A 23,766-nucleotide genomic window follows, 5' to 3' on the forward strand; every position below is an offset into this window, starting at 1 on the left:
TTCATTATCTTCCCCGGATACAAAAAGTAGCTCACCTTTTGCCATATTTGGTTCGCAATCTTTTCAATTTCGCGTAGGTGGGTTGCCGTTTAGATATGGATAGTTACATCGACTAAGGTACATTTTAGCTGAGGCCAGGAGCCCAAAACTGAATCCACTTCCATGCCAGACCCCGCCTCTCTGCTGCTTAGAGAGACAATTTGTCACCGGGCATCGATCAAACATCCGCACATCCCAGTGGCCTGGCAACGGGCGCCATTGAGACCTGTATGACGGGCCATAACCGCAAGGGAGCGGAGTGGAGCTGCTAATGTCTGGAGTGCACATCCAAGTTCATTAGTCTTGGATGGGTGCGGAAAAGCTACGCGACACGAAATGGAAAGTTTTGGCGAAGTTTCCAGCTGGTGAATGGTCGTAAATCGCAGCGCGAAAAGCTAAAGGTCTAAAAATATCCCGGCACTCGAAGGCAATCGATGTGCCCGCAGCTGGCAGAGATGGGCGAACGCGAGCCGGAGTCGGACGAGGACTGCGAGGTCTACTGTAAGTCGTTCCCCGTAGGTTGGCAGCAGCAGCATGTCCTTACTCATGGATTATTCCGCAGTCCTGAAGCCGGTCAACGAGTACAACATTGTGGACAGGATCAAGGAGGCCAACAAGGAGCTCTTTGCGCTGGACGACGAGTCCTCCAATGGCAACGGCAAGGTGACCAAGGTGAAGTTTGCCCTTAATCTGGAGGATTACGAGCCCACGGAGCAGCAGAAGGATCTCAGTCCCAGTCCGCCCGATGAGCTGCTGCAGCAGTTGACGCAGCTGAAGTTGAAGCCCATTGCAGAGGAAGAACCAGCGGTTGCAGAAGTGACCAAGGTGGTAGAGAAGACTCCTCCGATGGAAGAACCCGAAGTAGATGAAGTGGAGGAGGAGATATGCGAGGAAATCGTGGACCTGAGTGAGGTGCCCCAACAGCCAGTGGTCCAGGAAGCCACTCCCATCGAGGATGAAGACGACTTCTCCGGTGTGGATGAGGCGGACCTGGATGACGATCCTCCGGCGAAGGACTCTTCTGTACCCGGCTCCCTTCAACTGAGACAGGGCACTTTCGACCAGGATGACTCCGACCAGAAGAGTCTAACCAATCTGCTAACCGAATCCGATTGCGAGGAGGAGGAACGGACCTTGAATGAGGCTCGCCAGAAGCTAAGGGATGCCTACAAGAATCTCTACAAGACTTTGGATCCGAAGCAGCAGGCAACCATCGACAGGTTGACGGGCGCCGAAACTGAAGTGCCTTTGCCGGCGCCAGCGCCTGTGGTGGCTCCCGTTGAAGCCGAAGAGGAGGATGATCTGTCCATCATTGTGGCCAGTTATATTCCAGATGACTTTGAGCTTAACGAGCAGAGCATTTACTACAAGAAGGAGGAGCCCGATGAAGTCAGGGAATCCTGCACCACATGTCCCAAGGCGACTTCCAAGACCTTCTTCACTTCGCGCAGTTTTAGCTTTCGTCGTCGGCCCAAGCCCACGGCCACTCCATCCTCTGCCTCCGCTTCTACGACGTCTCCATCGGTGCGGATGAACTACAAGATCTGCTGCGAGCACCGGCATTCGATTCAGGGCAAGTTACCCAGGTACACGGGCTACATGTCCGAGTACGGACTGACTGCCCAGCAACTGCAGCGGCGGGACCAGCAACTGCGGCGGAAGCAGCGCTTCTCCATGGAACAGACCATCAATCGCAACGAGCAGGAGCTGAAGAAGATGCAGGACAACGAGCGCGCCTTCACCACCTGGCTGAAGAACAAGATGCGCTATCCGATCAACAAGACCCGCAACATGTTCGATGCGCACAAAAGGCGGGGCAGTGTGGCCGCCGCCGGAAGTCCGCGCCAGCATTCCCAAGCTCATCCGCATCTGCACCAGGAGCAGGAGCAGGAGCAGCGCGGCGGACGGCGAAGGCGACGGCGCGACAGCGGGGAAGTGGAGGTGCACGCCTATCGGCACCTGCTCGGCAGCTGGAACAAGTAGGATGTAGTTCTTACATTAGTTTATTATATTAATGTATCGTATTATATTTAATTTGTAATACAACTTTTGAAGCGTGACAAAAATGAGTGACAGGGATCGGGGTGGCGGGTCCTTTAACAGATAGACAAGGGTAACAGGAGAGCTAAATTACGACCGGAGTGCCCCACGGGCTTGGCGACAGGAACAGCTCCCTCCCTAATGACGCGACTTCTTCGACTTGTGTCCATTGTCGCGACTGTCATCCCGCGAGCGCTTGCGATCCTTGTCCTTGCTGCTGCTCTTGTTTCCGGACGATGAGGAGGAATGATGCTTGTCCCGGCTGTGGTACTTGTCCTTCGACGACTTCGACGGGCTTTAAAATAATCAAAGGGGTTTGGGAACGTGTTAAAAGAAGTTTCACAAATAATTACTCCTCTGTGGTTATCAATTTTGAGCAAGCGAGGTATGATGCTGTTCGTTTTTGCTTTTTTTTTAATCAATTTTGCCAGACTAAACAATCATAAATAATTCGACATAAACCCAAACAGAAAGTGGTTGTAAACGGATAATCAAATGGAATTTGGGGTATCCCTATAACTTAACAATTGAGAAAACTATGTATTAACAAAAAATAACTTAAAAACGTCCAATTGCTTGGTTTTTTTGGTCCACCAAAGAAAATCAAATTTATAACGAAACTTCCAGTGTGTGATTGTGAGTGAAATGATATGTGAAATGCACTTGCGTTAGGCCGTATGGTTGGGTATTAAGTGTTCGGGGCTTTCGATAACAAACCTAGATGAGCTGCCATGTTTGGAGCTGGAGGACTTTAAATGCGAAGAGGACGAGGAGGAGTTCGACTTGTGCTTTTTACTGTGCGACGACGATCGAGCCTCCTCGCGGTCGCGGCGACTGTGTTGGACGTAAAATGTGGTAGAACGATTGATATAGATAAGAGAAAGGAGATCTCGGATAAGGTTACTCTTCATGGAAACCCGTCCATGATGGGGTCGTGGCTCATACCTGTGCTTTGAACTCTTGCCGTGCTTCTTCGAATCGAATTTGCCGTTGCGTGGTTTGTCATCTGCGGCATAATCGTGGTTGCGGTCTTCCTCAGCAGCCTCGCGCTCCAGATCGGACCAATCCTTGCCAGATTCCTCATCAGAGCCAAGGTCCTCTGTAAATTTCGATGGAAATATTAACAACTAGAAGATATGGGATGTTTTGGGTTTGTACATACCATCGCTTTCCTCGCTGTCTTCTGATGCCTCTGAGTACTCGGAATCTTCGTCCGACTCCTCATCCGATTCAGCGTCGGTGGGATTGTAGGCCTCATCCTCTTCGGACTCGGCGGTTTCGTTTTCGCCTTCGCTGCCCGATTCCGGGTCCAAGAAAGTCCAGCCGCCTTGTTCAAAGAATCCCTCAGGATCGTCGGTGATGGTCTTCATGATCTTTTGCCAGTTCAGGGATTGAACACCCTCCGAATAGCGGATGTCGCAGGAGCTACAGGATACTCGTTAGTAAAGTGCATTTTGCAAATGGGCAGATGAACCTACTTGAGCCACTCCTTCACGTGATCCAGCATGTTCATAGGAATGGCGTTCACCATGGCCACCTTCTTGTTGTACTCCTTAAACACAAATATCATATCGAAGTTGCGCAAGTGGAACTGAACGCGCTCGAAGTGCACCAACTCCACATCGTCCAGCGTGATGACAAATGGCGGCCATTCCGTCAGATTGACCAGGGAGCCCGAGGTGGGTTGCAGCGTCACCGTGCTGCGGAAGGGTGCTCCAGGGAATCCCAACTCACGGAACGGCGTGTCGAACTCCACTACCGACTTGGTCATGGTTTCCACCTTCTCGCAGAAGCTCTTGAAGGCAGTCTTGAGCTTGTGGCGCAGCTCACGTTCCGCCTGCTCAGCAGCCAAGTCGTCGCGGTCGTGCATGTGCTGGTGCTTGCCCAGATCCGTGGTGATCTCTCCCACTTCCGTGTAGAACTGCACATCCACGTGCTTCTTTTTGCCAAACATGATGGCGTACTTCAGGTGGAAATGCAGAAGAATGATCATCTCGCCGTCGCAGGGCTGGAAAAACGCGCTCTTGATGTTGTTGTACAGGATGTCCACCTTGTCGCCGCGCACGGAGATGTAGCGGAATCCGTTGCTGTGCGCTTCCAGGCTGCCCGTCATGCGCTTGGTCACGATGTTGGGCCGAATGTACAGGTCCTTAAGCTTGGGATTGCCCTTGTTCTGGGACAGAATGAGCGTGTCTTGCTTCACAAGATCCTCCTTCTCACGCTCCTCAGCCTCGCGGGTCTTGAAACGCTTCTGCACCTCCTTGATCAGCCTGAAAGCATTGTTCAGATTTGCAGATGGAGCTCCCACCTCTCCGTGTTCCTTTACATTGGAGCTGCGGTACGTACTGCAGCGAAAGTCTTTAGTTAGTGGATTCCTAAAGCAGATTTCGTATCATACTTACACTTCCTTGACGAAGGTGGCCTCTGGCTGAGGATAGAGTCCGCCTTCGTTGCGACCCATTGTGGCGCCGGGATGAAAGAAGTTGATACGCAAGTACGTGTACTCGCCCTCCACCGACTGCGAGATGTTCTTGATGGTGGATATGTGGAACGGCACCTGGATGCCGAACACTGGCATGATAACGGTCTCGTACTTCTTGTCCACGTAAAGCTTGAGCTCCTTGACTTCCGGCTCGCGCGGCATTTGGCTGATGGACTTGTAGGATACGGTGTTCTTGCGCACTTTCTCCACCTCCTTTGAGTTTCCCTGCCTGGCCAGCCGATCCTTGGCGCGCTCGTTCAGCTGCTGAGCCAGCTCGCGCTGGTGCTCCTTGCGCTTCTCCTCCGTGTTGATCTCGTTTCGCAGCTTTGACTCCAGCACCGCATTGCGCTTGCTGCGGCCCAGGATCTCGGTGCCCTGATCTTCTTTTGCGGTCTTCTTGTCGTCCACATCTTCCTCGTCGCTGTCGTCCTTGATGAAGATGCCGACGTTCTTGATCTTCTTCTTGGACGGAGTCATCACACTGGCTGGGGATTGTTCGCCCACTAGGACAGTGTCTCCGATGAAGAGGGCGTAGTTCTTGCCCTCTTTGTCGGTGGCTTCGGGATTGGTCAGATTTGAGATGCCCACGTGCAAATTAAAGACCATATTCTTCTTGAGTAGCGCCTGGCATTTGGGTCCGATGACAATGGAGTTCTCCCGGAACTCTAGGCCCATGGCGAAACCAAAGCTTTTGGGCAGATTGTCCACCATACTCGGCTTCTCCTTCTTCACGAAGTCCAGGGTCTTCTCGTAGACGTCGCACAGTTTTGTGCCGGGAACCAGCAGCTTGAGAATCTCCTCCTGCACACTTACCAGAAATGTGTAGTTCTCCTGCATGGCCTCGGTGGGATTCACCAGAAAGGTGCGCGATATATTTGAGCAGTAGGACTTGTATCGGGCGCCCAAGGAGCACACAATCACACCGAAGTGCAAGGGATTCTTGTCCGCCACGGCGGAGAACTTCAGGCTGTAGGCTCCTCCCGATTGGATGATGGGTGGGTAGGCCATGTCGAGGAGTCTGGGATCCAGACCACTGGTGTACTTCTTCTCGCCAATGGCAGCCTCGCAGCCATCTGAAAGCTTGTTGTGTTTGACTTTCTAAAATGGGTTAAAGAGGTTGATAAAGAAGGAAACACATAACTTTAACGCCAGTAGCTCACCCTGTCCGAATCGATAATGTCCATGATCTCATCTTTCAAATACTTGTTGAAGATGTCCATTGACACTAGCGATGCCTTGCGTATGTTGTTGATCTCCGACTCATCCTTGGGACACATTAGGTAGGCGATAATAGTGCTGACGTCCACATGCTCGAACTTGGACGCCGTCAGCGATTTCTTCCATGCTTCGCTGAACTCCCCGGGATAGGCGTCCTTGGCGAAGACGCCCAGACGCTTACCCTTCTTCGAGTTCTGCAGGGCTTTGATCAGCTTCTCGAAGTTGCCCTGGTCCTTGTCCGTCTATTCGTAGTGAAGATCAGAAGTAATTACAGAACTTTTGGCCGGGAGCAGTAATTGAAACTCACCCGGTCCCTGACAAGGAGATTGATTTCTGGAAAACCTTCTTCGGTGATGTTCTGCGTCTGCTTCAGGAACTCGATTTTCTTTTTGCTGGTGAGAAAATACACGGCATCCGAGCAGAACACGGAGATTGTGTCCGTCAGCTCGTAGCCCAGCAGCCAGAGCTGCAGGGCCATGGACTTGGAGTACATGACATCCTCTTCGACGCCCACGATGCTCATGATGCAGTCCAGATTCCTGAGCGCGTCATCGTGTCCGATGCTGGGAGCCTGCGAAAGACAAAGAGGCCGAGATTACCATGCAGTAAGCCTCTTTTCCCCGCACAACCTGGTCTACGGGTACTTAATTTCACCATATCTCCCAATCATCCATTATCGCGAACCGCCTGCAGAGTCTCCACGTGCTCCCCAGTGCTCCTGCGGCCCCAAAAACCCGGAGATCGCCGACCGGCGGACGGACTCACCCTCCATTCCGTGTAGAGGCGCTTCACGCGGCGCACGAACGCCTCCTTGTCCAGCACAAAACTAGACATCTTGCCGCTGGATTTGTTACTGAATCTGCGTTAACACCGCTTAAAATGCGCTAAACGCCAGAAATTGCATTTGCAAATTCCGCCGGATAAAAAAATTGCGCGGCGACCAGATGAAGAAGAAGAATAAGCGTCAGCTCAACGTGAGTGAGACCGCTCTCAAAAATACCGCAATATACCAGTCGAGTCTCAGTTGCCAATGTCAAAGTAGTGTAACCAAGCAATAGTACAGACACATCCAGCAGGGACTCGAACCATATTTGAACATGAAATATTTGAACACTGAAAAAATGTTTAAACTGAATTTTATTAAAATCCATTAAATGAAAGACTTTGGCACGGCTTCGTTTAAATATAGCTAAGTTTATTATTGTTTTCTTCAGTATTATCAACATTTGCAATTACGTACTGTGACGGCTAATATGTGAGTTCGTTGAACTTGATTCATTGGTTTTTAGCAAAGTCTAAGAATTCAGAGCTAGTTTAATTTTTTGTGCCCGCCGGACTTTCGGCCTCATCCGGCCGGGCAACCTGCAGATACTCCTGGATATCGTAGTCGAACAGCTCGAAGTCGTATCTGTGGGTAAAAGTTAAACCAGGTTAGGATGCTACCACAATCTAAAAATCATTAGGAAAAGTGTCCAAAAGTATGCATGTGTTTTGCATGGGAAGGATTTTTCCTTGCATACTTCTGGGCTTCTTAATCGCTTTAAATGGATGACCCACTTGTAATACTCGTAGAGCTCCAGCATTTCCTGGCGCGTCAGCTGCGCGTAGAACTGCTGCTGGAGCTCGTGCGTCTTGCGGCCCTTGCCCATGTTGCGCCACACGGGCGCTATCACCCGCTTGAGGCCAGTCTTTTCGATTAGATATAATTGATCCTCCGCCAGCGACTCGAACTTCAGTATCATGTCGAACCGGATGAGGCAGGGTGTGCAGAACGAGGTGGCCGCCACGAAGTGCATGTCGATGAAGCTGCCGCGCTTCACCTGGTCGAGCAGCCAGTGCACGAATTCCGGAAACGACGGGAACTTTGTGTTGGCCGCACGAGCAGCCAGAGAGGGCTATGGAACAAATACAATGAATTATATGTATTCGGTGCGTATACTTGAAGGCTTACCTTCTTGCGGTAGTTGCGCACAATGCTGCGACCCAACTTATCGTGGAAGGAGTAGGGCAGGGCGAACACCATCTTGTCCCGATAGGCACTCAACAGCCGCTCGAAGGGATCGCGTGCGATGATAAAGGTCACCGAGTAGTTCTGCGCCTCACGCAGCTGTCGCCCGAAATAGAAAGAGTTTAATTTAGGTTTGAGGAGAGGGAGTAAGCACTCCTTTGAGACGCACCTCGTCGAGGGTCACCCTGGGATAGCGCTCCCTGGCCAGGTTGAGGAGGATCTTCTTGGTTTTGCGCAGATAGCTGGGCGAGTAGCCGGCCAGGACGTTGAAGTTGAACATCCAGGACGAGGAGGCAGCCTTAAAGACATTGCACCTGCACAGCAAAATAAATAATAAGTTCAGACCCTATTTGCCAAATCCAAATGACAAACTAAAATGGAATCGTTGAAGAGTGAACAAAGGGCACACCCACCAGATAATGTGATACTTTTTGTTGACCAGAAATTCCCACGTGTTCGGCGTGTGCCACGCGTCGTGACCTGTAAGTAAAAGACAAGCGATCAGACCCCAATCCAGTTGACGAATCCAAAGCGAAGGACCCACCCAGGACATCCAGGCCGTAGGCGGAGCACTTGTCCTTCAGCCGCTCCCTGCGCTGGTCCATCCGCTGCTCCACCTGGAGCATTTCCTGCGGCGTGAGTGTCTGCACGGCATACTCGGGGATGAGGGGCAGGAGTGTCTGGTTGCTGTCCTGTTTGGAGGGCAAATATGCGAAAGGTGAGCCACAGTGAGTCCAGGACATGGGTTTCTCGACCGGAATGGGGCTAGAGAATGGGGGTGGGGTGCCCAAATGCCTGCCAATGCGACTCGCTAATGCGCAATCAATTTGGCTATCAGAATTTTATTTAGCCGCTCTGTTTACATCATTAATTATACGAGCCTGTGACTTTAAGTGTTTGTTGTGTGCGGTGGGTGTGTGTGGCAGTTTCGCTGCGTGTGTGTGTGTGTGTGAATGGTGTATGGTGTATGGTGTTTGTGCGGGTTACATATTTACTTTATCAACATAGCGCCACTTGTTCTTGGTCTTGCCCGTTGCCACGACGGTCAGGTCCTTGTTCTTGTTCTTGTTCAGCAGCAGCACCGGATACCGGACCACCGGATACGGAAACTGGCCATGTTGCTGCGGCTGCTGCTGCTGCTGCTCCTGCTGCTGCTGTTGCTGCTGCGGCTGCTGCGGCGATTGCTGCTGCACATTAAAGGCCTAGAAAATCAGTTGCAGTTGCGTTTGTGGATGAGGATTTTGGCTGGTCTGGGTTGTTCGCTATTTGGGTTAAAAGGCAGGCGGGGTTGGCGTGGCGTGGCGTATGCGCAATGTACAAGCATTTCGGTCAAGGTCCAAGGTCGCCGCCCCCACGAGCATTACACATTCCTCATTTTACATTTGACATGCCGAGTGAATCTCAATCTCAATCCCAATTAAAAGCCCCAGACGCCAGTGTCAACTGTCATCTGGAAAATGGCCACATGAATCAAGTGGCTGCGGCTACTCTGCGGATAAGTTGGCGTCATCGTGGCAGGCACTTTGCATTTGACTCGCGTATCCACTTGGCCACACCGCCCCATGTGACACACTATGCATGTGGCCAGTGCGAGCATACCCTTGGCGGGGCGGGGACTTCCACTTAGGGATTGGGCGGAAAAACTCACTGGTACATAAATGCCGGGCTCGGATAAGATTGATTAATGGTCGTGTTGCTGGGCACTGGGGCTGAATAATGAATGCGATACTTCTGCAAATGTTTGGGCTCTTTTGATGACTTGTCTAAACATTTGGATGCTTTCACCCTAATTGTTTGGCGCCAATCGATTAATATATGTGCTAATTTTAAGAATTTTCAAATTGAAAAAGGAATGATTGAGAACTACTCTGGTAACTTGTATTATTAATTTAGAACAATAGCAAGAGTATTTAATTTTCCATTAGTGCAATGAAATCCGACTTAAGTGGCGCTAGCAGTAGCAAAATGGTATGCAACTGAGAAATTGGGAATGTTTGGATTGTGGGTTCTATTAGGGTGGACCTATTGCAGTCAGTAGAGTGGATATACATTTGAGTTTGGAATTCGCTGTGCTTAATTATGCGTGTGTTCCGTCAGAGAAAAAATACAACATTTTAGCTGGAAAACAGCACGTCATATGCGTGTCTTAATGTGCTTTTGTTTTCTGGGTCCGAATGAGCATGTGTCATTTGGCTAATGCTATGCAAATTAGCAGTGGGCAAGCGCATATTGATTGAGGTGCCAGCCAGTCTCAGCCGCCCGTGAATCGATATCCTGCCGCCCCCCGATGATGACTTTTTCATGATGCCACACGCAATTAAGTGTAATTTGTGCGAAACTTTTCCTTTTTTCGCAAGCCATTTGCCCAAGGCCGATGGACGATGGACGATGGGCGCCCAAGAGTCTCTGGTGACCACGCAACAAAACTTGCAAAGTTTTCCACACTCGCAAAACTCAAAGCAGAACTTTTGCCAAAGATTAAATGCAAATATTGATATTATTTGCACTTGCAGTCGTCGGACTTAAGTAAAACTTTGAATGTTAATCTCTTTGACTATGTCTTCTAACTTTTTAGAAAAGTGCTGAAAAGTATGCTACGCATTTGGCATTTATCCTATGCACTTACTGATTTTTAATGAAAACGTTGCATACTTTTACACACTTTCGAATTTGCCTTAAAATCCCTAGGAACTTGCTGCCCTTATAGTCAATAGAACTTATTAGGATATTAATAAATGGGCTGTAAGATCAATTCATTTTGTATAGTTTGCATAATTTCTCTCTGTGCAAGCGGCTTAGGCCACGCCAAAGGGTTGTGTCCGTCCAAAAGGGGCGTGTCCAGAGGGCGGTCGGCCAGCTTATGTGATTATAAGCCAAGAACGCTTTCCGTCCGTCCACGTCCGCGTTCGTGTGTGTGTGTGTGTGTGTGAGGCAGTGTGTGAGTGTGGAATATTCCGTCTTTGTATGGCATTTGCTCAATTTCAAGCACAAATGGGCGATAAAGCCAGCCAAAGCCCGCCGCTAATTTCAAATTAATTTGCACCCAATCAAGCGCACACATAATGCCCCGAGCCAGCCAGTTCAAATGGTGCAGTCCAGTTCTGGATACCCCTGCGAGAATTCCCAATACAAAGGAATATGCTAAAATCACTAAGCAACTTGGATAAATAAATAGCGGCTGGATGGTATGGGATGCCCGCGATCGCGGCTATTTATCGTGTATTTATGGCGATCGCTGCTAATTTGCGTGTAACACTTTGTTCGCGGCTCTTGCCAAATGCCCTTCACACCAGATTGTTTATTGAATTAGATGATTGCCCCGATTGCCGGCTGATTAGTTTGTTGTTTCGGTGCGCATTAAATGGCAATTCATATTAATTGTTTTTTCTGCTCGTTTCTGGTTTTTTTAGCCAACTCCTCCGATGGCCCGAAACTGAGTAACCGAGTCAGGCAATCGATGGCCTGCACCGTGTTTGTTGTCAGGCGATGAGAGGGGGCGGGCGGGGCGGCAACTACAAGCGAGTGTGTCTACAGGCAGGTGCACTGAGAGAAAACAGTGGTAATCTTCTTTTAAAAAAGCTGTTTGAAAAGTGAACAGCACACGTAGTAAACCCATTCAAAGGAGTCTCTATTTCAATTACAAATCAATTGTATATCTTGACTGGTCTTTCTCTCAGTGCACTGGCATAAGCGCTTGGTTCAGCAGATGTTTGCCGGGCACTCAAAGGGCTACGAATGACAGGTGGGCTTGGTGACTACTACCCTGCGCCCACTGCCACTCCCAGGTGGCACTTCGCCTGCACTCACCTCGAATCCTCGGATCTTCTGCAGCTGCTCGTTCCACACCAGGTAGGCCAGGGAGAGGGGCAGGAGCAGCAGGGACACGGCCGTGAAGATGAGCAAATAGCGCCGGATGGCGCGACAGTTTGCCAGGCTCTTGCTCAATTTCATTTAAACTCGGATATAGCTGCATAGGAACTGGTGCGGACTCTCCCCTGCGGCTCCCCTTGGCTGCCGGCTTCCTGGTGGATTGGATTCCGGTGCTTCTGGTCTCTGGGCTCTGGGTTCGATTCGGTTCGGTTCTGGATTGGCTATTGATAGTCGTGGGACATTTCCTGCTGCTACGCGGCCGCAAACTTTGCCTGCAGTTGGCGACAGATTTTGTAAGTTCTCATCGCTGTCGACGGCGTGCTGGCTAATTTTAGTTTGCTGTGCTAAATGTTCTTAGTCGAAGAAAAAAAAACAACGGCGGGCAGAGCAAGCAAACATGAAATGAAAAACAAGAGCGGAAACCAAACCAAAAATATATTCAGTGAGCTGGGCGGATGACACTTTTGCTTTATGGCCGAGTGGCTTTCGACCGGAATTGTGTCACTGCAGGCGGGCCAATATTTCGGGCCAACAATTGATTCGCTAACGCTTTTGTTCACTTATGCTTTATGCTTTCCGATTGTGGGGGTGTGCTTTTGGAGCTTCTACATTTTTGGTTGCAAGTTGGGGGTGGGGAAGTTGCTTATTGATTTTCTGCTCACTTCAAAACTCCACTGCAGCTGGAGTTTGGAGTTTGTGGGAAAAACACCCCTACATAAATTACTCGACTCTTCCTGTTGTCTTGTTAACTCTGCTCAACTTCTGCTGTCTTGTCTCCATTGTTGCCATTCATTTTCAGTTTTGCCTTTTAAGCCATGCTTAGCAGTGTGATTTTTAGTATTTACAAAGTCTTTATTTTTATTATTCCATTTTAAGTTAAAGCAAGCTGTTCACTTTCCTTTTGTTATTTGTGTTTGCTATTGATTTTCTGCTCACTTCAAACTCCATTCTGCAGGCCTCGCAAAGCAAATAAAAAGAGCACCCCGATTTTTGTCTGTTTATGTTTATTTTCATTTTTGCCAGCTTTTACTTTGGTCTGACTTTTTCGTTTATATGGTTTTCACGCCATTTCTGCTGACCTTAAACTTCTTATAAATAGTCACATTCTACGGATTCAAATATTTGTTTGCAGCGTTCCTATTTAGATTATCACGCTATAACACTTATATATATGTATAAGCATGCTATCTTTAAGCAAAACTTCAATTTTCACTAAATTAAAAAAAATCACTTCCAGCTTGTTTGTGCATTCATGCTGTGTGCCTCTTCTCACCATTCATGTTCAGAGTTTAACTTTTGTATTCAGTTTCATGATTCAGTGGGGGTTTTATTGCACTTTGGGTCATCGAGTTAATTGTTTGGCACCGTGCACGTAATTGTTTCTTAATAATTTTATACACACTCAAGCACACAGCAAACTTGGCAAACAAATGCTAAATGCGGGGCGTAAGAGGCGTATACGTAACGTGCTGTCAATTGCCGTGCTTTCTATGCCTGTTCTCTCTGCCCTTCCGCTCTCTCCACTCTGCCTTCCGCTCTCTTTGCACAACAATAAACAACAACAAACACTCGGAATGCGGGATGAGAGCAACTTTTTAGTTATTGTTAGTCAATTGTTTGCCAATTGAGGAAAAGCGCGCAATCAATATCAATTCGCCAGGCGTGCTTGAATAATTTTCTTTTTATTTATTTTTTTTTCTGTGAATAGGGGGGTGTGTGGATAAACAACAAACACCAACCGTTAGCGTCATCACCGCACAACGCACATTTCACGAGTGAAATCAAAATCAAATGCGAAATGAGCACAGGCTGAAGGCAGCGACGTCGGCAGCGCAGTGGCTGCGCGGTTTCGCTTTTTGCCAGTCTCCATTTTCTCTCTTCCTTCTGGCTCTCCTCTCCTTTATTCCTTGATTCTTCCTTGCGCGCTCTGTTTGTTGCTATTTTTCGATGTCTTTTCGGGGGGTTGTTGGGTTGGTGTGATTTGTTTATCGGCGGGCGGAGCGGGGCGGAAGTTCCTCGAATTCTGGGTTAACGCAGCACAACAATTTTTGTTTATCGCTGAGCAAAGGCGCCGGTAACGGTAAGCGAGAGAGCGACGAAAGCAGAGAATGTGCCAAGAGAGAGTGCAGTGAGTGCGCAGAAAGAGATAATCGTTTTTTAGAAAATATATATTTGAAATAATTTTTATCAGTTAAAAAGGTTTACCAATTTTAAAACATCCGTTAATCTTTGTTAAATTTGTATCCGTTTATATTGTTGCTTCTTCTCCCATAACATATTTCAAAGCATACTTTTTGGATTGCTAATAATTAAAGCAAATTTATTGTAAGTGAATAACTGGAAAACTGCAATAAATAATTTTTTTCATTTGCACTTTTTTTAAGTAATATTTTCTGTAATATATACATATATAAAAAGCATATGACAACACCAAAATTTAAAATAGATTATTTAATTTATGTTCGGAAAACTATCCAAAAATAGTTTTCGATATATAAATTTAGTTATTTATTTTCGCTTTTGTCGCTGTTTTACATAATTTTTGCTTATACATATGTTTCACCATAAAAGTTATCCCATGTAGTATTATTCAAAATAAAATTATTACTTCGAAAATGAGCGCTAGCTATATTCCATTGAGACATTATACGATTCTGTTATCAGTGACAAATATATTTCGTTATAAAAATAAGCATCTGTCTCGTAAAATGCTGACATTTCAAAGTTTTCATAAAAATTCGCTAGTTGAATAGGTAAATGCAAGTGTGTGGAAGGCTTCGTCACAATTCGATTAACTCTCAGTACTTGATGAGGGAATGCACTTTTCCATCCAGCCTTTTGCGACCCTCCAGTCCAACTAGTTCCATGACCACTAGGCTCTCCACGACAACGCCACCCACCTTGCGGATGAGTTCGGTGGCGGCCACCAGGGAACCACCTGTGGCTAGCAAATCATCTACGACAACGACTTTCTGGCCCGGCTTAATGGCGGATTTTTGCAGCTCAAAGGTGTCCTAGGATATTTAATTTAAAAGCATAAACATCTTTGTGCTTGGGAATAGTAAGCAATTTATTTGGGAGTACTCACACTACCGTACTCCAGCTTGTATTCCACGGAAACCACTTCTCCAGCCAGCTTGCCCTTCTTGCGAATCGGAGCACATCCCAGGCCCAGCTCGGTGGCTATGAGGAGATTAAAGAGAAAGCCCCGCGAGTCCAGTCCCACGATGATCTCCGCCTCGGGCGCACTTTCCCGGATGTGATCCACCAGCAAATCTCGTAAGTACACACAGGCCTTCGGATCGGTGAGGGCCCCGAATATGTCGCTGGTGTTTTACATGAAAACAGAGGATTCTACACATTAACAACCTGATAAGCGTTCATTTTGTTTGCCCATAATCACCATCGCAGCACCATTAGTGCCCCAATCTGATAACCTCGTGCGTAGATAACTCACCGGAACAGAATGCCCTCCTTTGGGAAGTTCGGATACTCGCCAATCTTGCTCTTTACGTAGTCTAGCTTGTCTTCCGCGCTGATTGAGGGGCTCATTTTTCTACTTTTATGATAATTAATTTATTAACTTAGTTATAAGGGACTTTTTACATGGGTTTTCTGACTTCAGCGCTACGTGAGTGCGTGCCCAACTGCGGATTGCCCACGGAACAGCTGATAAGTCAGCTGATATCGGGGGAGGTGGTTGCTATAGATGGGAGATATGCCACACGATGAACGGTCGTGTTGAGTTCGCTGCGCGGTCGATTTAAAATTGAGGTGAATAAGGAGCTGTGGGGACTTTTATATGCTTTGAAAATGTAACTTCGGCAAAAATAAATATAAAATCAGTTCGTCCAGTATTTCACTATTGAAAACAATCAATATAATATATAGGTCTTGGTTTAATTAACTATAACCTCTCTTCGTTCTGTGATAAGATCGTATATTTTCGGTGTATTCCCACATTTATCTCAGAGTTCTAATCTTTCATGCTGACTAGCTATTTCGAAACCAAACATTTGGTTTGACATTTGCTTGCACAAAGAAAGCAGCTCAAGGAATTCGGCAAACATCCTGCAGGTAGACATGTGGGACTAAGAAACCTCCCCCGACTTTTCTCCAGATCTCGAGGCTATCTGAGAGATAAGTGGAGAAATCTCTGCAATTCTTCGAGGGAAAGACACTGAATGCAGCACTGTTTATCGAGCTAAATGATTGAAAAGAAATGCCAACAATTTTCGCTGCACTTATCAAAGGCGGGCCAAGATCGGGAACTCTCACCTGGACTCTACCTCTCTCTCTCTCTCTTGTTCCCTCTTTCTCTCGGTGGCCCACTCACACAGGTACGCAAGTGAATGTGAGTATCTGTGTTTCTGTATCTTGGACTCCCAATGCCAAGAAAGATTCAGTTCGTTTCTCAGCGCCGAACGCGACGGTTCAGTTTTGTTGGTTTCTTCGGTAGAAGCGGATCGAATTCGAATTCTTTGCCCGCGATTTTTAATAATTAATGCAAGCTCGCGAACAATAGTAGTAAATTAAAATAACAACAATAGTCCGGAGGAACAGCTAAAACCGAAACCTGTTCTCGATCAACGTAAGCAGCGAAATAACGCATGGAAAAGCAAGAGTTTGCAAATCCTCAGTTCAAATTCGATCTTAACGGCAGAAGTAAATGTCAGCCGACAAAACTGCGCCCCGTTTTTGCCATTTTAAAAGTCGGAAAACGACTCTAAAGCCAGCCATAAACAACAACCATACTGCAGTTACTCCAATAACAACTGAAACAACAAAGTTCAAACAACATAAAAACGTGAAAACCTACAAAAAATATATACATATATGTACCTATGCAACATTAGACACAACAGCCACAATATAGCAAAGTGCAGAAACACATTCACAATCGCATACTTGTACGGTTGCACTTGGAGAAATAATTGGGAAAACAGCTTGAGAAACTTATCACAAAAGATATTGTAGTCTTAGGATTGGTTTAAAATAGTTGATACTTTTGTATAACCATTAACTCAAAATTGTTAGGATCTTTTCTGAAATATTTTAGAAACTTAACGCCATTTCTTCTCAGTGTGCCAGTCACACACACATGCCTAACTTGGCAATGTGAAGACGTGCGTACTGAAACTGCAACTGCAACAACAACTGCTGCAACTGCAACAACAACTGCGCGCCCGAGTAACGTGAAAAACCAGAAAGAGGCACAGTTTTTTGTTTTTCTGCTGGGTTTTGTTTTTATATTTCTTTTTTGAGGCAAACGAGCATCTCGACTGAAACGAAACTTCTGCGGCTGCGCAGAGGCGGCCTTCGTGGTGAAGGGCATGGAAATAGGGCGCTCGGAAAGCAGCAGGAAAAAGGGAAATTTATGGCCGAACTTTGGAAGATGGATTGTAATATGTCCGAAAGTTATGTTATTGAAGGATGGTTAACATATTTCACTGCAGAGATGCAGTAGTTCTGATTCTGAGATAGCTTTCGATTTTGAATACCCCTGATATTAGATAGAACCTCTAGCCGCTCCTGACTTTTTCGTAGGCAAAGTGAAGAATCCAGTGAAGAATTTCGTTGTGAGCCGCGATTATGCATAGACTGTAGTTGTTGGGCCTGTTGATCGTGGTTGGCAGCTTGGTATGCGCGAATGTTTGCTAACATCCAAATCGTGATCTAATAAAAAACGTAGGGAAACAGCGACACATACCAGCGGCCCACGAGCGAGTGGATGAGTGAGCGGACCAGCTCTGGATGGGATCGGGTCGGATTGAAGACTCTTCAAAGGGGCCGTGTGGCAGCCACCACCAACTTACCAACTTTCGCAAAAAGTAAGCGCTGAAAAAAGCGGGCTTCTCCCAAAATGGATGGCAGCTGGAACGGCTGTCAATACATTGAGTAACTGACCGCAAAAAAAGTTAAGTTTTGCCGGTTCTCTGGGTCTTCAATCCCGTTCCGTTCTGCGGGTCTCCCTGCTGGGAGGAGAAAAGAAATCGTCTGTTTGGAACACAATATATGCAGAAACGATCATCACACCTGGAAAAAACAAACACATTGTATAATGGGGGGAATCCGAACCCAACAAAAAAGGGCAAAAGCGAAAAGTTGGAATAAAAACATGGAACAAGAGCCACTTTAAACGCCATTTCCGCATAATTCTGAAATGTAGGAACCAGTTTCGAATGGTGGTGGCTGAAATTTAGCAACTCTTTTGGGAAACCACAAACGTGTTAATCAAGCCAGTGGCACCAACGTCTTTAGGTTCCACTTTGTTGGCCAAAACAAACCATAACCAGCTGGTTACATGTACATGTACTCCGGTGATCGCCAAGCGGAACAATGAGAGATTTTCCCCCGCTTAGCCGGTGAAAAGCTGAAAATGTGAAAATTAATTACCAGTGTGTGGCCAATTGGTCGGTGTTTTGGCTGCTTTATGGCTCCTCGGCGTCTTTCGGGGCGAGGGAATCCCCATTTGAAAGTCAGAAGCCGCTCCAGACACGGTTTACTCACCCCGCGGTCGTCTGGCTGTGCCTAATGTGAAATTTATGTTTATAAAGTAGAAAGTCATCCGCGGCTCAGGGAGTTGGAGCTGGAGATGGATATGGAATGACCAGTGCGGATCGAAGAAAGCTCCTCTCAGTTTGGAGTGCAGTTTTCGCAACTGCAACTGCCACTGCAACTGCATTCTTCTCCTCATTTGGCCGGTGGCCACGTTTAAGGTATAACCATTACCCAACTGACCTTATTTCGTCGCTCATACGAGTGAGCATGTGCAGTCCCAGCTGAAAAGTCGCCGTAATTGCTGAGATTGCAACTCACCCATAGCTTGTTTTCGAGTATTTATTGCAGTGCACAGGAAACTAAACTGTGATACGGGTCTTGTTTCTTTACTGACAAGCAAAATTTCAAAGCAGCTGAAACATCAGTTTAACAACTGATTGATGGTTTCTACTTACGATCAAAGATGCATTATATGACTATTAGTAGATCTTTGATCTCGTTTTCTTAGTGTATTTGAGTTTTGGAATATTTCTCACATATTTTTTGCTTTGCAAGTGAAACTCGCCCGAAATCGAAATGTTGGAACCGCCGGCCGGTGAGCGGATGTAACCCAAGTCGAGCCAGAGTACGCTGATTTTGCTGCGTCACTCGAACTGGAGTGCCTTCCATCCGTCCAGTGGTCACTTTCTTTTTGGTCACGTTCGAATCCGAAAAGCCATCGATGCAGTTGAGTTTAGCACGCCCAGCAAACACTGAAAACCAACTGCAAACAACGAATTACTCCATAGAAAATACAAACTGGAGATAAAGGAAGTTATTAGACGTCTGCGGTTTGTCTGTCTGGTCGAGTGCAATTTTCCCGAGACTCGCTTTTCAGGCTCCGCGTGCATGACTCACGGCCAAGATTTTCCATCGATTCGATTGGTATGGGCCAGGTTATCACGTGCCGACAGGAAAGTTTTCATCGTGTTACTGGGTTGGGCTCGTCGTATGTTTGTTCTGCTCGGGCCGACTCTCTCTTTTGTTGTTAGCATTGTTGTGTTAATCGATTCCACTTTTGCCTTGGACTCGAACTTCAACTTCCAACTCCCATAATTGAGTCTTATTCTCTTTGTTTGCCGTGGCTTTAATTCACCATAATGAGCCAATCTTGACCAAGTTCCTTTTGTTGTACTTCTCACGGGCAGAGACTTACCTTTGTGTTACAGTTTCCTCAGTTTCGAAACCAAAATAAATATGATAAATTAAGCGAGCGCACAAGGCTGGGAAAACTAGTTGGAATGGCCAGAAAAGCCCGATGAAAAGCTAATGAAATTGCATTTTAGGGGCATATTTTCGAGTCTTTCAATAAAGATCTGATCGAATCGCAAACGAGTTTATTGATCGCCAGCCAGTTTGGGCCATGAATCATGGCTAAAATTAGGCAGTCAAGACACACATATTTCGCATAATGACTCTCTCCCTTTGACATAGAATTAGTGGCAGATATGAGGCAATAGTGGAAAGAGTCGTTAGCTTTTGGCCAAATAATTGCTGATTTACATAAGCAAAAGCAAAAATTTGGCCCCCGGCCACTTCTCTCTCCCCGGTTTCGCGATTATCATTCCCATTCGAATGTGTTTTGATTGAAGTGAAGGGGAAAACCTCATAAAAAATATGTTTAATGATTTGAAAATGTTTTCGAGTGGACCCGACACATGCAGATGGATGGAAAGTTATCATTTGCCAAATACTCGGCCACCTCTTGCATCAGAGTTCCCCGACTCAAAAGCATTACTCTACCGCCACGAGGTCATCAAACCGAAAGCTGGCCAATTTAATAGGCTTAAGTAAAGAGTGCCCCAAAACCGATTTATGACCAGCAGAAACGCAATTGTTCCGGCTGCCCTGGTTGCTTTGGTTCCATCTTTCAGTTACTACCCAGCAAGTTGGTCGCCAAACACTTATCCACGCTCGATTCACTCCATCCATTCACAGGCAGACAAAGCAGCATTCCCCACTCTCTAAAAAATGGGAACGAAGATCGAGTACGTGGACACCACGCACCTGTACGCCTCCAAGTACATCCGCAACTCCAAGGCGATCGGCGTGCTGTGGGCCATCTTCACCATCTGCTATGCCATCATCGGCATAGTGGCATTCGTGACACCAGGTGGGCGCACTCAGTCTCATTTATTGGCAATAGTTCCGTGACTGATCCGCTTTACGCCTTCCATTCCAGAGTGGATCGGTGATCCGGACAACGATGGAGCTGGTCGCCTGGGCCTCTGGCAGCAGTGCCAGCGGGACGAGATCTTCGACAACTGCCGTCGACGCTGGGAGAGCATCTTCGAAGTGCCCACATTCTCTTTTCAGGTAAGTAAGTCGAGGAATTGTGGACTAGAAATGATATAAATGTATATGTAGGTGTTTTTTACTTATTCATACATATATCTCATAAAGTTCTTAAAGGCCTTACCAAAATACGATTACTCGCCAGATACCCGTACTTGACCAATTTCTATTTTTACTTACCCATCTTCAGTTGGCCACATTCTTCATGCTGGGCGCCATAGCTCTGGCCTTGCTGACCATATTCTTCTTGGTTTGTTTGCTGTTTATGAAGTCGACGCGTGTTTTCCACCTTTGCGGTTGGCTGCAAATCATATCAGGTATGTGTGCTGACCTATCTCCCACTCTATCTCCTTGGGTTAACTAGTTAACCATATCGAAAACATCACGTTCTTGTGTATACAAAGTGTTTTTGATGTTTTCCCCTATTGATAGTTGTACGTGTTGTTATCTCTGTTACACATGGCTATTTATTGATTCCAGCTATTTGCATGATTGTGGCCTGCGCGGCGTTTCCCTTTGGCTGGAATTCGGACGATTTCCGTAAGATCTGTGGCCCGGAAGCGAATCGCTTTGAGCTCGGCTTGTGCGGCATCCGCTGGGCTTATCCACTGGCCATAATCGGTTGCATAGATGGCGTGGTCTTGGCCACTCTGGCGTTTATCTTGGCCACGCGGCACGTGCGCCTGCAGCCAGACCCGATATACCAGAACTCGCTATACAAAGGTGGGTTATGCGATACTTCTTTTCCGATGACAAAATCTACTTATGGCTTATTTTTCGCAGGTGAAATCAACAATGCTTACCTCACGGATGCCATCAGCTTGGCGGGATCGAGGAAATCCAATCCACGCATAACCGGCTTGAATTTGCAGCCCATTTTGCTGGTGGCTCCGCCAAACGAGGATAGCATATCGCAGTTTTCTCGTTATCACTGAGGAAACCATTCAAACAGCCAGGACACCAACCAATTAAGCTTAGCACGTGCAAGAACCAGGGGTGAAACTCAGCTTAAAGTTTTCCATAAATCGTTTGAGCTATATTTTTAACCGATTTTCGCCGCAACCATAAGTCGAAACTATGAAAATGTGTGTGGTGTGTGTATTTGTGTGTGAAAGTCAGAGAGTGAATGATTTGTATATGCCGCTTAGCCCGACTGAATGCCAACTTGTAGTTGTAAGCTTGGATTTTAAACTATAATTTAACATTTCGTGTGAATAGCTTGTGCCTAAATGTATGCTTCGAATAAGTTAAAAGTTAAAAGAGAGTCCCCGAAGCTCTGCCTGTAAATTATATACCCATAAACAATAAACATGTACAAATATTAAACATAAAATCAATGTTTATTTCGACCACAAATAGCCGCCTCAATTATGCCATCATCATCATCATCAAGGTCAGCAACTTCTGGACTAGGCAAAATCAAATTATGGCCACCCCACGCATAAATGCCCATAACGAACAACTTAGCGCCCAATTTGTTTGTCCTTAGTCTGGATTCGGATACGGATTCGGATCCCGCCCCACTCCCCCTTTCAATAACCATTTGGCACATACTTTTCCAATAAAGTATTTCCAAAAGATTCGGGAGCTAACTCCTCCATCCACAGTGGGAGGCAATTGAAATATCCAGGGCAGGAGATCCGTGCCGAGTGCAAGTGGCTCCGGCTCTTCCCCGTCACGTTTTAATATTCTTGTATAATTCATAAGCAATTCCATCACGGGCCTAAGTGGCCAACCAGCTGACGCCGAGCAAATCGCTCCAGATTCGACAGGGAATCCACCCCGAGATGGGATTTCACTTGACTTCTTTGAGATACTCTCAGTGGGAGTTGTATACTTTATAAAGGGACTAAGTTACACATAAAATTATAAGTGTTTCTTCTTTTAAGCATCAGATAGAATGCAAAGTAGTTATAATTAGTTAAATACTTAAATGATTTTTTAAAAAATCTACCCATTGAAAAGTGGCTAATGTTTCATAGCCTGCCTTTGGGCTTTCATCCAGAGCATCTAAAACTTCGGCTTGAGAGTCGGCACTCAACTTTGATTGTTTTTATTTACTTGAGCCATTTCTTTTGCCGCCTGCAACATATGGCCAGCGTTTTTCCAATTGTACTCACGCATTTTCCGGGCCAACCCCCAAGGAAGTGCCAGCCAACTACCCAATATGGCAATGAAGATCTCGGGTATTTCTGGGTGGATTTTGATGTGCCAATTGTTTTTATTCGATTTTATGGTGCGCCATAAACGAATTTTTAACTTTTGTTGTCCTTGAGGTTTGGCGGCCATTTCATTGCGAACATCGAAGGACCTCGGAGGGGGCTGTTTATAAGGGTGGATATGTGTGGCTTGCGTTTATGGCGCCGTTGGCAGCACATGTTGTTGGCGAATATTAGTTTATCACTCGCCGGTTTATGGATTTCCAAGTGGCTGAGGCAAATTAGAGTGGCATAACAACTTTTTCATGGTCTATTCGTGGAAACTGGGCGTTATGATAGCTGGCCACGCCCTTTCGCGCAGCAGTTCGTTACAATCCTCCGAGGGCAAAAGCTGGGAACACAGGACCTCCTTTTCATGTACAAAAGCAGGCGAAATGAATTGCGCCTTTAAGGTTTTCGTTTAAGTGAAATGTCAGCAACAGAAATTGAATCGAAAATTGTAAAATTGGTTTTGTATAAACATTTTTGCCAAATGAAATGAAAACGCTTTTCTTAAGACCTGTGCCGCTTGCCTCCTGCCTGCCATGGAATTTCATTCTTCTGTCTCGTTTTGCGCTTTGCCTCCTCTTCCCCGAGTTTTCCGGCCAAACATTGCAAAACATCATATTTCTTGTGCCTGTTTTTTATTTCCGAAACAAAAGCCCAGCCAAGTGGTCTAAACTAGCCACCCCGTCCGCCCTTTTCCGCACAACTTGTGTATAATTTATTGCTCATACGACCCGTGTGCGTGTGGGTATTTTCACGTCCTTCTCTTCCAAGGGGGAAATGCAGAAAATGTGTGGAATTGTGGGAACGTCAAAAGTGCGTCAATCAACAAAAACTTCTAGGGAATGAAATGCCAGTTCTCCTATTTATTTTCTAGTTCATTTTTACGTTTTTTACTTGCTTTGATTTATAAGAGCCAGAAATTGTTCTGCGAACTGCCGAAGCTCGGAGACGGAGAATCTGCTGTTAACAAGCAGATTTATGCCTTCAGCTCGGATTTATGGTCTCTAAAGATATTTTTAAAAAATACGAGAGCTCAAGCGAAAAAGGATTAATTTGAAAAAAGTTAA

At 46.5% G+C, this 23,766-nt stretch overlaps 5 protein-coding genes across 8 annotated transcripts; 2 read left to right on the top strand and 3 right to left on the bottom strand.

The window, feature by feature from the left end:
- Positions 1–205: 205 nt before the first annotated feature.
- On the top strand, positions 206–2,034 carry LOC117141822. The gene is made up of 2 exons (XM_033305475.1): positions 206–540; positions 602–2,034. The coding sequence occupies exons 1-2, from the start codon at positions 474–476 to the stop codon at positions 2,020–2,022; spliced, it is 1,488 nt and encodes a 495-aa protein (XP_033161366.1). The 5' UTR covers positions 206–473; the 3' UTR covers positions 2,023–2,034.
- Positions 2,027–6,736, bottom strand: LOC117141820 (FACT complex subunit spt16). Of its 2 annotated transcripts, XM_033305472.1 has the most exons (9): positions 6,545–6,736; positions 6,087–6,350; positions 5,722–6,021; positions 4,482–5,659; positions 3,558–4,424; positions 3,242–3,504; positions 3,025–3,178; positions 2,797–2,913; positions 2,027–2,374 (listed from the first exon to the last, which is right to left on the bottom strand). In XM_033305472.1, exons 1-9 carry the CDS (start codon positions 6,611–6,613, stop codon positions 2,218–2,220), a joined length of 3,369 nt encoding a protein of 1,122 aa, XP_033161363.1. In that variant the 5' UTR covers positions 6,614–6,736; the 3' UTR covers positions 2,027–2,217. The 2 variants fall into 2 exon arrangements, with proteins under 2 accessions (XP_033161363.1, XP_033161364.1); XM_033305473.1 differs by lacking the exon at positions 2,797–2,913.
- Positions 6,737–6,953: 217 nt separating this feature from the next.
- On the bottom strand, positions 6,954–13,426 carry LOC117140962 (carbohydrate sulfotransferase 11). 3 transcript variants are annotated; one of them, XM_033304182.1, is made up of 9 exons: positions 13,397–13,426; positions 11,595–12,010; positions 8,783–8,989; positions 8,332–8,479; positions 8,201–8,267; positions 7,957–8,101; positions 7,731–7,886; positions 7,337–7,674; positions 6,954–7,187 (listed from the first exon to the last, which is right to left on the bottom strand). In XM_033304182.1, exons 2-9 carry the CDS (start codon positions 11,736–11,738, stop codon positions 7,094–7,096), a joined length of 1,299 nt encoding a protein of 432 aa, XP_033160073.1. In that variant the 5' UTR covers positions 11,739–12,010; positions 13,397–13,426; the 3' UTR covers positions 6,954–7,093. The 3 variants fall into 3 exon arrangements, with proteins under 3 accessions (XP_033160073.1, XP_033160075.1, XP_033160076.1); XM_033304184.1 differs by having other exon boundaries at positions 11,595–12,001; positions 13,397–13,412; XM_033304185.1 differs by lacking the exons at positions 8,783–8,989; positions 13,397–13,426 and having other exon boundaries at positions 11,595–13,370.
- An 883-nt stretch (positions 13,427–14,309) lies between these two features.
- Positions 14,310–15,326, bottom strand: LOC117141421 (adenine phosphoribosyltransferase). Its single transcript, XM_033304849.1, has 3 exons — positions 15,115–15,326; positions 14,746–14,983; positions 14,310–14,671 (listed from the first exon to the last, which is right to left on the bottom strand). Exons 1-3 carry the CDS (start codon positions 15,207–15,209, stop codon positions 14,456–14,458), a joined length of 549 nt encoding a protein of 182 aa, XP_033160740.1. The 5' UTR covers positions 15,210–15,326; the 3' UTR covers positions 14,310–14,455.
- Positions 15,327–16,058: 732 nt separating this feature from the next.
- Positions 16,059–21,825, top strand: LOC117140629 (LHFPL tetraspan subfamily member 3 protein). The gene is made up of 6 exons (XM_033303649.1): positions 16,059–16,248; positions 20,136–20,310; positions 20,380–20,513; positions 20,683–20,809; positions 20,973–21,215; positions 21,276–21,825. Exons 2-6 carry the CDS (start codon positions 20,169–20,171, stop codon positions 21,425–21,427), a joined length of 798 nt encoding a protein of 265 aa, XP_033159540.1. The 5' UTR covers positions 16,059–16,248; positions 20,136–20,168; the 3' UTR covers positions 21,428–21,825.
- The last annotated feature ends 1,941 nt before the right edge of the window (positions 21,826–23,766 follow it).

Source organism: Drosophila mauritiana, chromosome 3L (assembly GCF_004382145.1).
Source record: "Drosophila mauritiana strain mau12 chromosome 3L, ASM438214v1, whole genome shotgun sequence".
Lineage (NCBI taxonomy): Eukaryota > Metazoa > Arthropoda > Insecta > Diptera > Drosophilidae > Drosophila > Drosophila mauritiana.